The sequence below is a fragment of the Echinops telfairi genome, unplaced genomic scaffold (genome assembly GCF_000313985.2).
Source record: "Echinops telfairi isolate 266 unplaced genomic scaffold, ASM31398v2 ScPeMD7_18;HRSCAF=68, whole genome shotgun sequence".
Taxonomy (NCBI): domain Eukaryota; kingdom Metazoa; phylum Chordata; class Mammalia; order Afrosoricida; family Tenrecidae; genus Echinops; species Echinops telfairi.
Window position 1 is genome coordinate 10,077,501 of NW_022103915.1, and position 11,434 is coordinate 10,088,934.

General features: G+C 53.2%; 1 protein-coding gene across 1 annotated transcript in view; it reads left to right on the plus strand.

Moving 5' to 3' along the window:
• The window catches only part of SERPINA11 (serpin family A member 11), a 15,370-nt gene extending 4,593 nt beyond the window's left edge, over positions 1-10,777 (plus strand). The window contains exons 3-5 of the mRNA XM_013003744.2: positions 4,306-4,579; positions 7,369-7,516; positions 10,455-10,777. Coding sequence (XP_012859198.1) covers positions 4,306-4,579; positions 7,369-7,516; positions 10,455-10,673 — 641 coding nt within the window. The 3' untranslated portion in view covers positions 10,674-10,777. The remainder of the gene's footprint in view (positions 1-4,305; positions 4,580-7,368; positions 7,517-10,454) is intronic.
• Positions 10,778-11,434: the final 657 nt, after the last annotated feature.

The window sequence follows — 11,434 nt, forward strand, 5'->3', positions numbered from 1 at the left end:
CCTCCCTCCCTCCCTTCCTTCCTTCCTAACTCCTCTTCTACTTCTTCTCTCTTTGCATTATTTAATACTTTTTAGCAGACACGTATCAGCACAAGGTTTCACAGGCCCACTGAATAGCGACAACTACTTCCTGAGCACACCCCGGCACCCTGTGGCCCTGCTCCCCAGAGGCAGCCCCTGGGGTCCTGTGGCTGGTTCTCCTGGCGGAGGCCTCCCTGCACCTGCAGCAACAGCCCTTGCTTCGGTCCTCTCGCCTTATTCCCTCTGCCCCTGTTTCCGTTCTCATGTTAAAATATATACATGATCCAGCCTACTCTTACAGTACCCATTTGTTATTCAGAACAAAATATCCTATGGCGTTATATTCAGATCTATAGGATTGTCTCTCTATGGGTGGGCCCCTCCACCCTTGGTCTTGGGACCCTGGTGAGTTTTCCTGCTTCATTCCCTGGCTGCTAAGCACTTGTCTAGTCCAGCCTGCCCACACGGGGAGCCATCCAGGCCACCTGCCGAGAGCTCAGGTACAAGGGCAGGGCCTGAGGTCCACTCCCGGCCCTGAGAAGACGTGCAGCGCCTCTCCCAGAGGTCCACCTCTGACCGAGAACCTGGGAGCCAGGGGACCGCCGCTCCAGCTCAGGTGCCCCACTTCCTCCTGTGTTAATGGCACCTTCTTCTTGGGTTTGAACGTAGGCATTTATTTCATTTCTTCCCAAGTATTTGATTCATGATTTCTAAGTGTCCTCACAAGAGGACAGTCCCCCTCTTCTCTTTCTTCTACACGACTGACCAGAAGACTCAAGGGCCTGAGTCTTAATCCACATCCTTGATTCTCCAGAGTTGAATGCAGGCCCAACCACATTGATAATGTCTCCTACCTGAAGTATTTCAAACTAAATGTGGGGCTCCTGACCTCTAGGAATGTCATTCATTCACTCGTTCATACATTCGAGAAGACATATGACGTACTGACTACATGTTAGGGATTTTGCTAACTTCTAGGGAGCACTGGTGGTATCGTGTGGTCCATACGAGGCTTTCTACTCCCATACAAATTTACAGTCTTGGAAACCCACAGAGGCAGTTCTACCCTGTCCTCTGGGGTCCCTCTGGATTGGAAAAAAAAAAGTAAGAATAAGATAGAGTTTTCCCACCTCTATGGCTCCTGGTCATGGGGTCGCAAATAAGTAAAGAGGGGATGACAGCCCAGTACAATGTCGATGCCCTGTTGGAGTGGATATGGGCACCAGGAAGTTCTCCCTGAGATGCCTATCCAGACTGGGAGAGAGAGAGAAGGCTTCCTAGAAGAGGTGGTGTCTAAGCTGAGACATGGAGCATGAGTCGGATGTCCTCAGGCAAGAGGCTGTGGGGGGATAGGTTTCTGGTTTGGACAAGAGCACGTGTACAGGTCCAGGGGAAAGAGATACAATTGCATCTTCCAGAAACTGAAATCAGCTTAGAATGCCTGGAACATGGACGACCATAGTGAAGTGCTCAGAGGAAATGCCAAGCAACCTCATTGAAGAGGAGGCCAAGGCCATGTTGAGGATCCTGGACTTTAGCTTCAGGGAGCACAGAATTACCCAAGAGCTCAAGCAACAGAGTGACATGAGCAGATCTGTTCTGGGAAGATCAGTTAGTGTCCCTTGTAAAATGGTCTGCAGAGAAGTACAAGCGGCAGAGTGGGACCTGGTGGTGGCCTTGACCAAAGTTCTGGCTCGTAAGGTAGAGTCAACAAAGCTTGTTGACTTATGAAGTGTAGGCGGGAGGGACAGGATGGCCCAGAATCTGAGCATGAACCTGTGCCAGGGTCAGTGTTTGCAGGGGACCAGGTCAGGGGTCCTTGTGGGTCACGAGGGTGGGTCCCTAGGGGTTGTAAGAGAGAAGATGCTCCGCTTGCGGACAGGCTGAGGCTGGCTGGGTCTGCACGTCTCACTCAGTGTGACTAGGCATTGGTGTCACACATTCTGTTTGCACCACTGGAATTCCCTCCTGCTGGGGTGTGGAGACCGGGGAGTGGCAGTGGACAGCCCTTGGCCATCACTAGAGGAGATGGCGCTTTCCTGGGCCTGAGCTCCAGCTCAAGTTTACAAAATCTAGTGTTTGTCAAGAACCTTGGCTGTGGAATCAGACCCCGGCTCTGTCGCTGCTCTGCAAACTGAGGACATTTATGTAAGTGTATGGACGACCATTTATGTCCATTCCCAAGGATTCCCTTACCTTGTCTCACCACGGGGATGGCACAGCTTGCTTCGTGCTCATGTTTTGCACAGATGTGGAGAAGAAACGGCTCACACCTGTTGTTCAGCTCTGACTCGTAGAGACCCACGTGCAACTGAACAAAACACTGCCCGGTCTGCTCCATCCTTACCTCCGCTATGTTTGAGCAATCGTGTGAGCCCATCCCATTGAGGGGCTCCCTCTTGGCCTCTGACCCTCTCTTTCACCTGGTATGATGCCCTTCTCCAGGCACCAGGCTTTCCTAACACGCCCAAAATACATGAGAGTAAGTCTCACCAGCCTCACTTCTGAGGGCCGTCAGGACTGCGCTGCTTCCAAGCCGGGTTGGCTCATTCTCCCGGCAGGCCTGTGGCATCTTCCATTTGCTTTTCCCACACCTTCAATCAAAGTCATCAGTTCTCCTTTGGCCGTCAATTCTCAGCGCCCAGCTCTCACGGGCATATGAGGAGATAGAGAAGACCATGGCTTGGGCAAGGCCCACCCGAGTCCTCCAAGTGACATCGCTTGCTGTTTAACCTTTTAAAGGGGTCAGTTCTGAGTCATGGAGATCCTGATCTATATACAAGAGGGGAATTATGCTTCATCTCCCCTCACCCCACCCGGCCCCTCCAAAAAACCCCCCAAAATCCAAACTCACCTCATGGCGTAGACTCTAACTCATAGCAACGCTACATAATATCCAAGGTTGTCAATCATTCAGGAGCATAGCCTCATCTTTCTCCCCTAGAGCGGGTAGTGGCTTTGAACCCTGGCCCTGTGGTCAGCAGCTCAGTGCTTGCGGGTTTAGTAGACCGTGCCACCAGTGTTTTTTAGTAGCCCGTGCTCCCTAGTGTTTTTTTTCATTTCACTGGTTTGGGTTTTCGTTTGTAAAGAACCAACTTCCGAATCTGCTGAGTCTCTCTACCCCCATTCCTCGCATTGTCACGTGGGTGCTGCCAAACACCAAGGGTTAGGTGAAAACCCCTGATCTGTGAAAATGGAGGGTGATCGTATCATCACATCCCTGCTCAACCCAGTGATGACATAGCCACCGGATTACATCCACACAAGCCACCGAGAATCACCGCTCAGCCACGTTGGCAACCCCCCTTCTCCCTCCCAGCCAGGGTTATAATGCTCCCCTCTCCCCTCCGTGCTGGTTACTGCCAGATGTACATCCCCACGGCACGGAATAATCGGATGGTGGATTTTTTTTTAATTAGTGACTGAAATTCAAGCGGTCGTTAAATGAAGAAGTCAGTGAAGAGTAAGGGTACTGTTGTTCTCTGTTCAATTTTTTTCTTCGCTGCTCTGACAGCATAGGGTTTTTGGTGGCAGCTTTTTCAGGAGTCGATAGCCAGACCTTTCTTCCGAGGCGCCGCTAAATGGGCTCAAACTTCCACCCTGTTGGTTCGCAGCTAATCACACTAACTCCTGTGCACCCCCTGGGGACTCCTAAAAGGTGCTTGTTGTTAAGGGCTATCAAGTGGCCCCAAGTACAACAGACCCCTCAGTCCTTGCCCACCCTCACAATTGTCGCTACCTCTGAGCCCATTGCTGCCGCCTGTATGTCGATCCATCTTGTTGTCACAGAGGGTCCGCCTGACCTAGCGTGATGGCCTTCCTTCTCCAAGGACGACCTTTCCTCACAACCTGTCCAGAGTACACGAGATGAGGTCTCACTACCCTTGCTTTGTAGGACCATTCTGGCTGAACTTCTTCCAAGATCCATCTATTTGTTCTTTTGGCAGTCCGTGGGACTTTCAATGTTCCTCACCAGGGCTGCCAGCCACACATACCTTCTTCTTCAGTCTGAGGAGCACAAGGGGTTTAGCAGACGGGCATCCATTTGGGCCTGTTGAAAGCCAAGCGGTTCTGAAAGGGAATCGAAGCATGCTCTGGGCACTTCTTGTACTTGAGCGGCTGCGTCAGACCGAACCTTGGCCTTCTGATCCCCATACTGGTGTCATTGGCTTGCTTCAAATGTATTCCCGCGAGAAAGCCAGGCTAAGGTGGCATTGTGTCCGTCTGCCCAGAGCGGCTCTCTTGGAGAAGGGGTTCATGGTGCTACGGGTCTTGTGTCCTCAGCCAAGTGGAAGCATCCTTTCCATCGCTACCAGACGCAGAAGTGGGAGCGCTTCTTTGTGGACGCGAGGACGGCTCTCCGGGTCCCCATGATGCACCAGAAGGAGATGCACAGGTTCCTCTATGACCAGGAGCTGGCCTGCACCGTCCTGCAGCTCAAGTATAGTGGGAACGCCTGGGCCCTGCTGATCCTTCCCGACCCGGGCAAGATGGCACAGGTAGAGGCGGCCCTGCGACCAGAGACCCTGAGAAAATGGGACCAGCTGCTCCTGCCCAGGTAAGGTCAGTCCTCTTCGGAAGACCAGTCCTAGAACAACTCCGGTGGCAAGACCACACGCACCGTCACATCGCAGACCTTGGAAACTTTTCTCCCTTCTTCTCTTTGGCTGCAAATGTGAGGTCGTAAAACCCACCCACCGACTTGGGAAACTCCCGCATTGGCCCTCAGAGAGAACTTCGCAGGGTGCCCAGTGCATGCTCACTGCTCCCTTGGGTGGTGATCAGTGTTCCCCCGTCTGAGTCTCCTTCTGGCCCCAACCCCTTTCCTCTGGCTCCCCTCTTTCCACCAATCAAAATACATCTAGGGAACAAATAAGACCCAGTACAATTGTTGAGCACAATCTTGATGCCCGCATATCACTGTGTGTGTATGTGTGTGTGTGTGCACTTTGTGGTTTGAAACTAGCTTGCGTGCCACAAAAGCACTGAAGTGCATTTCCATTCTACTCCTCCTTGATAGCCCATCAGACCAGTGTCTAGATGGTGGGCAAGGAAACTGGAGGGAACTGGAGTGATTTTTAGGCTGTGACCCTCTCTCGCTCTCTTTTCTAATTATTTTTTTGTTTGTTTTCTTGTTTATCTGTGGGGGTATAACACACACATACACATCATACTAGTCATAGGTGCACAGCCCACGACATCAGAACCGTGGCAGTAGCCCGGTGATCCTCTCCCCATTGTAAGTGGCCCTTCTCCTCCTCCTCCTTCCGATTCTCCCTCCCGCTCTCCCTCCTTCCCCAAGCACAGTCTTCAGAGGTTGCCCATGTCACGAGGTGCCTGGCAGTCTCCCCCCTGATTTCAGAAAGGCAGACCACCCCATTATGGGTATGGACCAGAGTTTGTTTAACCCTTCCTCCCCCGATTGGGTTTGTTTGTTTGTTTCCATCTGCGGTGGATATTTCTAAAAGCTGCCTCTTCTTCGAATGAAAACATCTTTGACACCCATGCCAACGAGACCGTGATCAAAACAAAGCACCCTGTGGCACATTCCTCCGTGGCATTTCATCTCACTGGCCTTTATTTGGTTTGTCACGGCAAATCAGCTCTGTCTGGTCCCCCTGGGGACCCTTCTTAGGGTGCAGCCTCCTTTATGGGCTGAGCCTCGGTGTCATGGTGGCTACATGCTGGGCTGCTCACTGCAAGGCCAGCAGTTCGAAACTACCAGCTGCTCCCTGGGAAAAAGGGGAGGTTTTCTATTTGAATAAAGAGTTACAGTCTCAGAAACCCACAGGGGCCTCTCTACCTGTCCTGCGGGGTCGCTCTGAGTCAGCATCGACTCACTGGAAGTGAATGTTTTCCTTTATGGGCTGCTCTGAGGAACAGTCAGCCCCTGGGGTCTGGGTTCTTACTGCTGCAAAACACCGTCCCCCAAACCCACCACCTTTGAGCCAAGGCTGACTCATAGCGACCCTGTAGGACAGGGCAGAACTGTCCTGGTGGGCTTTCAGGACTGGTACTCTCTTTCTCTTTTGGTCAAGTTCACCCTTTAATGTTCCTGCACAGCAGTGCTATCCAATAATAAATATAGATGTACAAAGAGAACGTGAGCCCCCATTTAAATTTAAATGGTTTGAGTGCAACTATCCAATAGTAACTATAACCTAAAATATAAATGACCTAAAGGTTGGTAGTTTGACTCCACCCAGTAGTGCTTTGGAATAAAGGCCTGGCCACCTGCACCCATAAGATTATAGCCCCTGAAAACCCTGTGTAAATCACAAAAGAACAAATACTGTATGATCTCATTTCTATGAAAAGAGAACAGACAAATGTATGGGGGGTGTTCTTATTGAGTACTGAATTTCGGTTTGATCATTTTGATTAATAATTAAGGATATGGCTGCACAATCAATTATGGTCAGAGCTAGCTTTTCAGCTGTGCTGTTAAAAGTTGACTTGGCGAAGCTGTGTGTCTTTTTTTTTTTTAAACATTTTATTAGGGGCTCATACAACTGTTATCGCAATCCATACCCACATCAATTGTGTAAAGCACATTTGTACATCATTCTCAAAACATTTTCTCTCCACTTAAACCCCCGACATTAGGTCCTCATTTTCCCCCTCCCTCCCCTCTTCCCCCTCCCTCATGAGCACTTGATAGTTTATAAATTGGTATTTTGTCATATCTTGCCCTGTCCGACATCTCCCTTCACCCACTTTTCGGTTAGGACTGGTACTCTTGACTGGAGTAGAAAGCCCCATCTCTCTCCCAAGGAGAAGCTTGTGGTTTCGATCTGTTCACCTTGCTGTTTGCAGTTCAACTCCTAATCACTCTGCCTCCAGGGCCCCCTTGCTGCGGAACAAATCACTCCAAAATGGGATGGCTTCAGACAGTCTCTCTCTCTCTCTCTCTCTCTCTCTCTCTCTCTCCTCTGTGGGCTGACCGGGAATAGCTGAAGTCACAGGGATAAGGGATGAAGGTGGCCCGTGGGAGCTGTCTATAGGGACATGGTTGGGCTCAGGACACCGTTTGGCAGTCTGAGCGCACATCTCTTGCTGATGAAGCAGATTATGGAGGTGGGAGGATCTCGGCAGCACTTACCTAACAGGACTAGTAGGTGGGTTTGGTCAGCTGAGCCCACACAGGGCAGGGTGACGCAGACACAAGGCTGGGCCAGAGTTCTTCTCAGATGCAGCCCCGAGAGTTCTGGGATGCAGTACCTCCAAGACCCAGAGCCCTCAGGCCTCCGGCTGGGAAGCATCTCTTTCCCGCCACTCAGGGAGACAGCCAGGCCAGCGCAGAGCCTGGACCTGACGGCCCGTTTCTCTGTGGGACTCTCCCTCCAGCCTGCTGGATTTGCACTTGCCCATGTTTTCTGTCTCGGGAACATATGCCCTGGAGGAGGTCCTGTCCAGGATGGGTCTCACCGACATCTTCAGCCTCGAAGAGGACTTTTCGGCAATCACCGGACTGCTCAACTACACCGCCTCCAGGGTGAGGGACTCCTGTGGGCCTGGGGTGGGGGGCAGAGAAGGGGGGGTGTCTTTGTCTCCCTTGGCTGTGAAGCATCTGAAAGCTGCTTCCCTGTGCTTTTCCCGTCTCTTCCTTTTGCCCAAGCAAACAGCTCAGTGGCAGCTCCTTTCCACCCACCCGCCTTCTTCTAGAAGGCTCCGTTCTTCAGGACAGGGGTATCAGGTACTGGAGATCCATTTGGGGTCACCACTTGGGGTCCCTAGGGAGTCATAACAGTGTGGACATTGCTTTCCACTGAAGCATCCTTTATCCACAGGGCTCAGTTTCAAAGACTGAGCCCTCCTTTGCAAATCGGCACAGTGTGAAAATGGAAACTGATTACATCTGATCACAGCGCAGAGGAGGACTACATCCTTACCTGACTACATCCTTACATGACCGCCAAGTGGCCTCAGGACAAAGCACTGGGAATCACAGCCCAACCAAGCCGACACAGAACCTAAACCTTCCCACCTCTCACCGCCACAACCGTTATGGACAAAACTCACAGCTGTCGACTGGGTTCTGACTCACAGTGACCCTGCAGGGCAGAGCAGGACTGTCCCTGGGCATTTCTGAGGCTGTACCTCGTTACGGGAGTAGGCAGCCTCATCTTCCTCCTGCAGATCCGCTGGGGATATTGAACAGCTCACCTTGAGGTTAGCAGCCTGACTTGCAGCCCACTGTGTGACCTGGGCTCCTTTCCACACCTGCCAGACATGCACTCTTTTTTTGGGGGGTGGGGGTGTTAATCGTTTTATTAGGGGCTCATACAACTCATCACAATCCATACACACATCAATTGTGTAAAGCGCATTTGTACATTCATTGCCCTCATCATTCTCAAAACATTTGCTCTCCACTTAAGCCCAATCAGTCTAATAGTTTTATTGTTGTCATCGGTGAGAACCGTCGGATAATAAGGTAGTCGATAAGTGAGCAGTGGGTGTACTTCAATTGCTTCTGCTTCTTCCCAGGACAGGTGGTTTAAGGCCACGTGCCTTCCTAGTAGCTCTAGAGCAGTGGTTCTCAACCTTCCTCGTGCCCTGACCCTTTCACACAGGTCCTCATGTGGGGGTGACCCCCAACCATCAAATTATTTTAGTTGCTACTTCCTCACTGTCATTTTGCTACTGTTGTGAATCAGGCGACCCCTGTGAAAGGGTCATTCGACCCCAAAGGGGTTACGACCCACAGGTTGAGAACCACCGGTCTAGAGAGTCATGGGTATTAGCTTTGCCGCAATAACAAGCAGCCCCCCTCCCCCACCGACCTCAGAACCTGTTACAAGACCACCCCCTGCCCGGCCCTCTGCTGACAGGATGCAGGTTGAAGGTTGAAGAAAGGCCCTGCCATTGGGACCGCACAGTTCTCACAGCCCCGGAAAACGGGAGCGAGAGTGCAAGGCTGCTGCTCACGCGTGGCCGCAACCTCAGCTGCTGGCACACCCTGCCAGAGCGAAGGCCGGGATCAGTGGGTGGGGCCGTGTCTTCCCAGGGAGTCACTGGGAGTCCCCAGACAGGGGGAGGGAGGGCATGTAATCCTCTACCAGGGACCGAAGGCCCCTGAGCAGCAGAAGCACTTGGCTGCTCACTGACGCTTGGCAGATTCACACTCACCTGGCGGTAGCACAGAAAAAAGGCCTGGAGATCCTCCTGCACAGAGACGCCAGCCAAGAAAACCCTCCGGAGCAGGTCTGCTCTGTCTCCTGGGATCACCCGGAGTCAGTGTCATGGCCATGGACTATAGACAGAAACAGAACAGGAAAGAGGGCGATGCAAGGAGAGCAGGCAGCAAAGGTCCTGCCTGCTGTTGGGCTGTTTGTGTCCTTCCTCTAGCCCCTCCTCCCTCCCTCCTTCCCTCTACCCACCCTCTCGCCTCTCTCTCTCCCCCTGGCTCCCTCCCTCCTTCCATCTACCCACCCTCTTGCCTCTCTCTCTCCCCCTGGCTCCCTCCCTCCTTCTATATACCCACCCTCTTGTCTCCCCCCCTCCCTCCTTCCCTCTACCCACCCTCTCACCTCTCTCTCTCCCCCTTGCTCCCTCCCTCCCTCCTTCCCTCTACCCACCCTCTCGCCTCTCTCTCTCCCCCTTGCTCCCTCCCTCCCTCCTTCCCTCTACCCACCCTCTCGCCTCTCTCTCTCCCCCTTGCTCCCTCCCTCCCTCCTTCCCTCTACCCACCCTCTAGCCTCTCTCTCTCTCTCTCTCTCTCTTGGCTCCCTCCCTCCTTCCCTCTCTCTTCTTTCTCTGTTTCTAAGAATAAAGCCATTCATCGCCCTCTGAGTCTATGTTCTGAACTTCATAGGAAACCAGCTGAGAGTTGATGCGAAACTAAAGCTTCAAGCAAGATGTGCTTGTGTGTGAGAGAGACAGAGAGCGAGCGCAGAGAGAGACAGAGAGTCCCAACGTGTAAATCAGGAAAACAAAGCAAGAGTTTTGCTTCTTACAAGCTTGCCTTCATCACTAGATGTCTCTCTTCATCGGTTTTCAGAAGGGAGACGGGGCACTAGGCCAGTGTTTCCTTATGGTCCTTACCCTTCTTCCCAGGAAGGGCTGCAGAGGGGGCAGGGCACTGAGCACAGCCACCTGCCACCGCCCCGCCTTCCTTCCCCAGGCTTCTCCAAGAAGCTAGGGTTCCACTGAGCTGGGCTGGAGAACCAGTGGGTTGGGCCCACCGACCCATTTTAAAGACGAGAAGGCCGAGGCCTGGAGAGGTTCCATGTGGTTTGGAAAGGACGCCGAGGCCTGCGTAAAGAGGGCTGTCCAAGAGACCCGTTGGTCCCCAGTGTCGGGGGAACCCTAGAAAATGGGGGCAGGGGAGAGAATGGGGAGAGGAGGGGAGATGATGTAGGGGAGCAGGGGAACCCCACTGCATCCCCAGAGGCTCCCAACAGATGCATCTCTCTCTGCTCTGTCCCCAGGTGTCCCACAAGGCAGTGGTGGACATGAGCGAGAAGGGGACCCAGGCCGGGGCTGCCTCCAGCCTGCTCTTGCAGCCCCAGGCCCCGGCAGCCTCGGCGACCGCAGCAGGGACAGGGCCCCACGCCCATTTCAACAGGCCTTTCCTACTGCTGCTGTGGCACGTGACCACCGAGAGCTTGCTCTTCCTGGGAAAAGTCATCAACCCAGTGGCCGGGTGACCATGATGGGGGCCAGGGGTATGTCATCTCCTCCCCTTCTCCCCTGGGTGAGGGCCACCCCCTCTGTGTGCAAAGTGTGAATAAAGTCGGCCTGGGCCTTGTGACCAATGAGTAGTTATGCCCGAAAGCAAAGGTCAGCTCCCAGAGCCACTCCGATCCCTGCCCGCGCCCCAGGTGTGCCGGGGCAGAACCACACTCCACGGGGCTCCCAACGACTACTGCCTCAGACGTACCTCACTGGGCCTTTCTTCCGAGGCACTTCTGGGGGGACTCGAACCCTCAGCCTTTGATTAGCAGCCACGCCCAGTTAAACATTCACATCCCCACCTCGGGGCTCCTTTTGTCCTGGGATCCTCCTGAATCTTGCATCAAACCGAGGTCAGAAAGCTGAAGATGCAAACCTCTGCTGCTGCAGGTGCCTCCAGGGTCCCCAGAAAAGGGGGGCACAAGAGTCTCTCCCCCGACAGGGATCCATCCAGCTGGACAGCAGGGCCCGCCCTGAGAGGAGGTAGGACTCCTGACCCTGCCCCAGGAGGACAAGGGGTCTGAGGATGGACGCTGAGCCGATGGGTCAACTCAGCCAGGGGTGGGCATGTTGTCAGGAGAGACCAGGAGCAGCCGCATATCCCAGCAGTGGGAGGGGCCGTGTGGCCCCACGGGACAATGGGCTGAGGACGAAAACTTGGTCATGGAATGGATTTGGAGGAGAGTCATTCATTGAGAAAGACTCCCAGGTGGTGTCAATGGTTTGTGCTTGACTT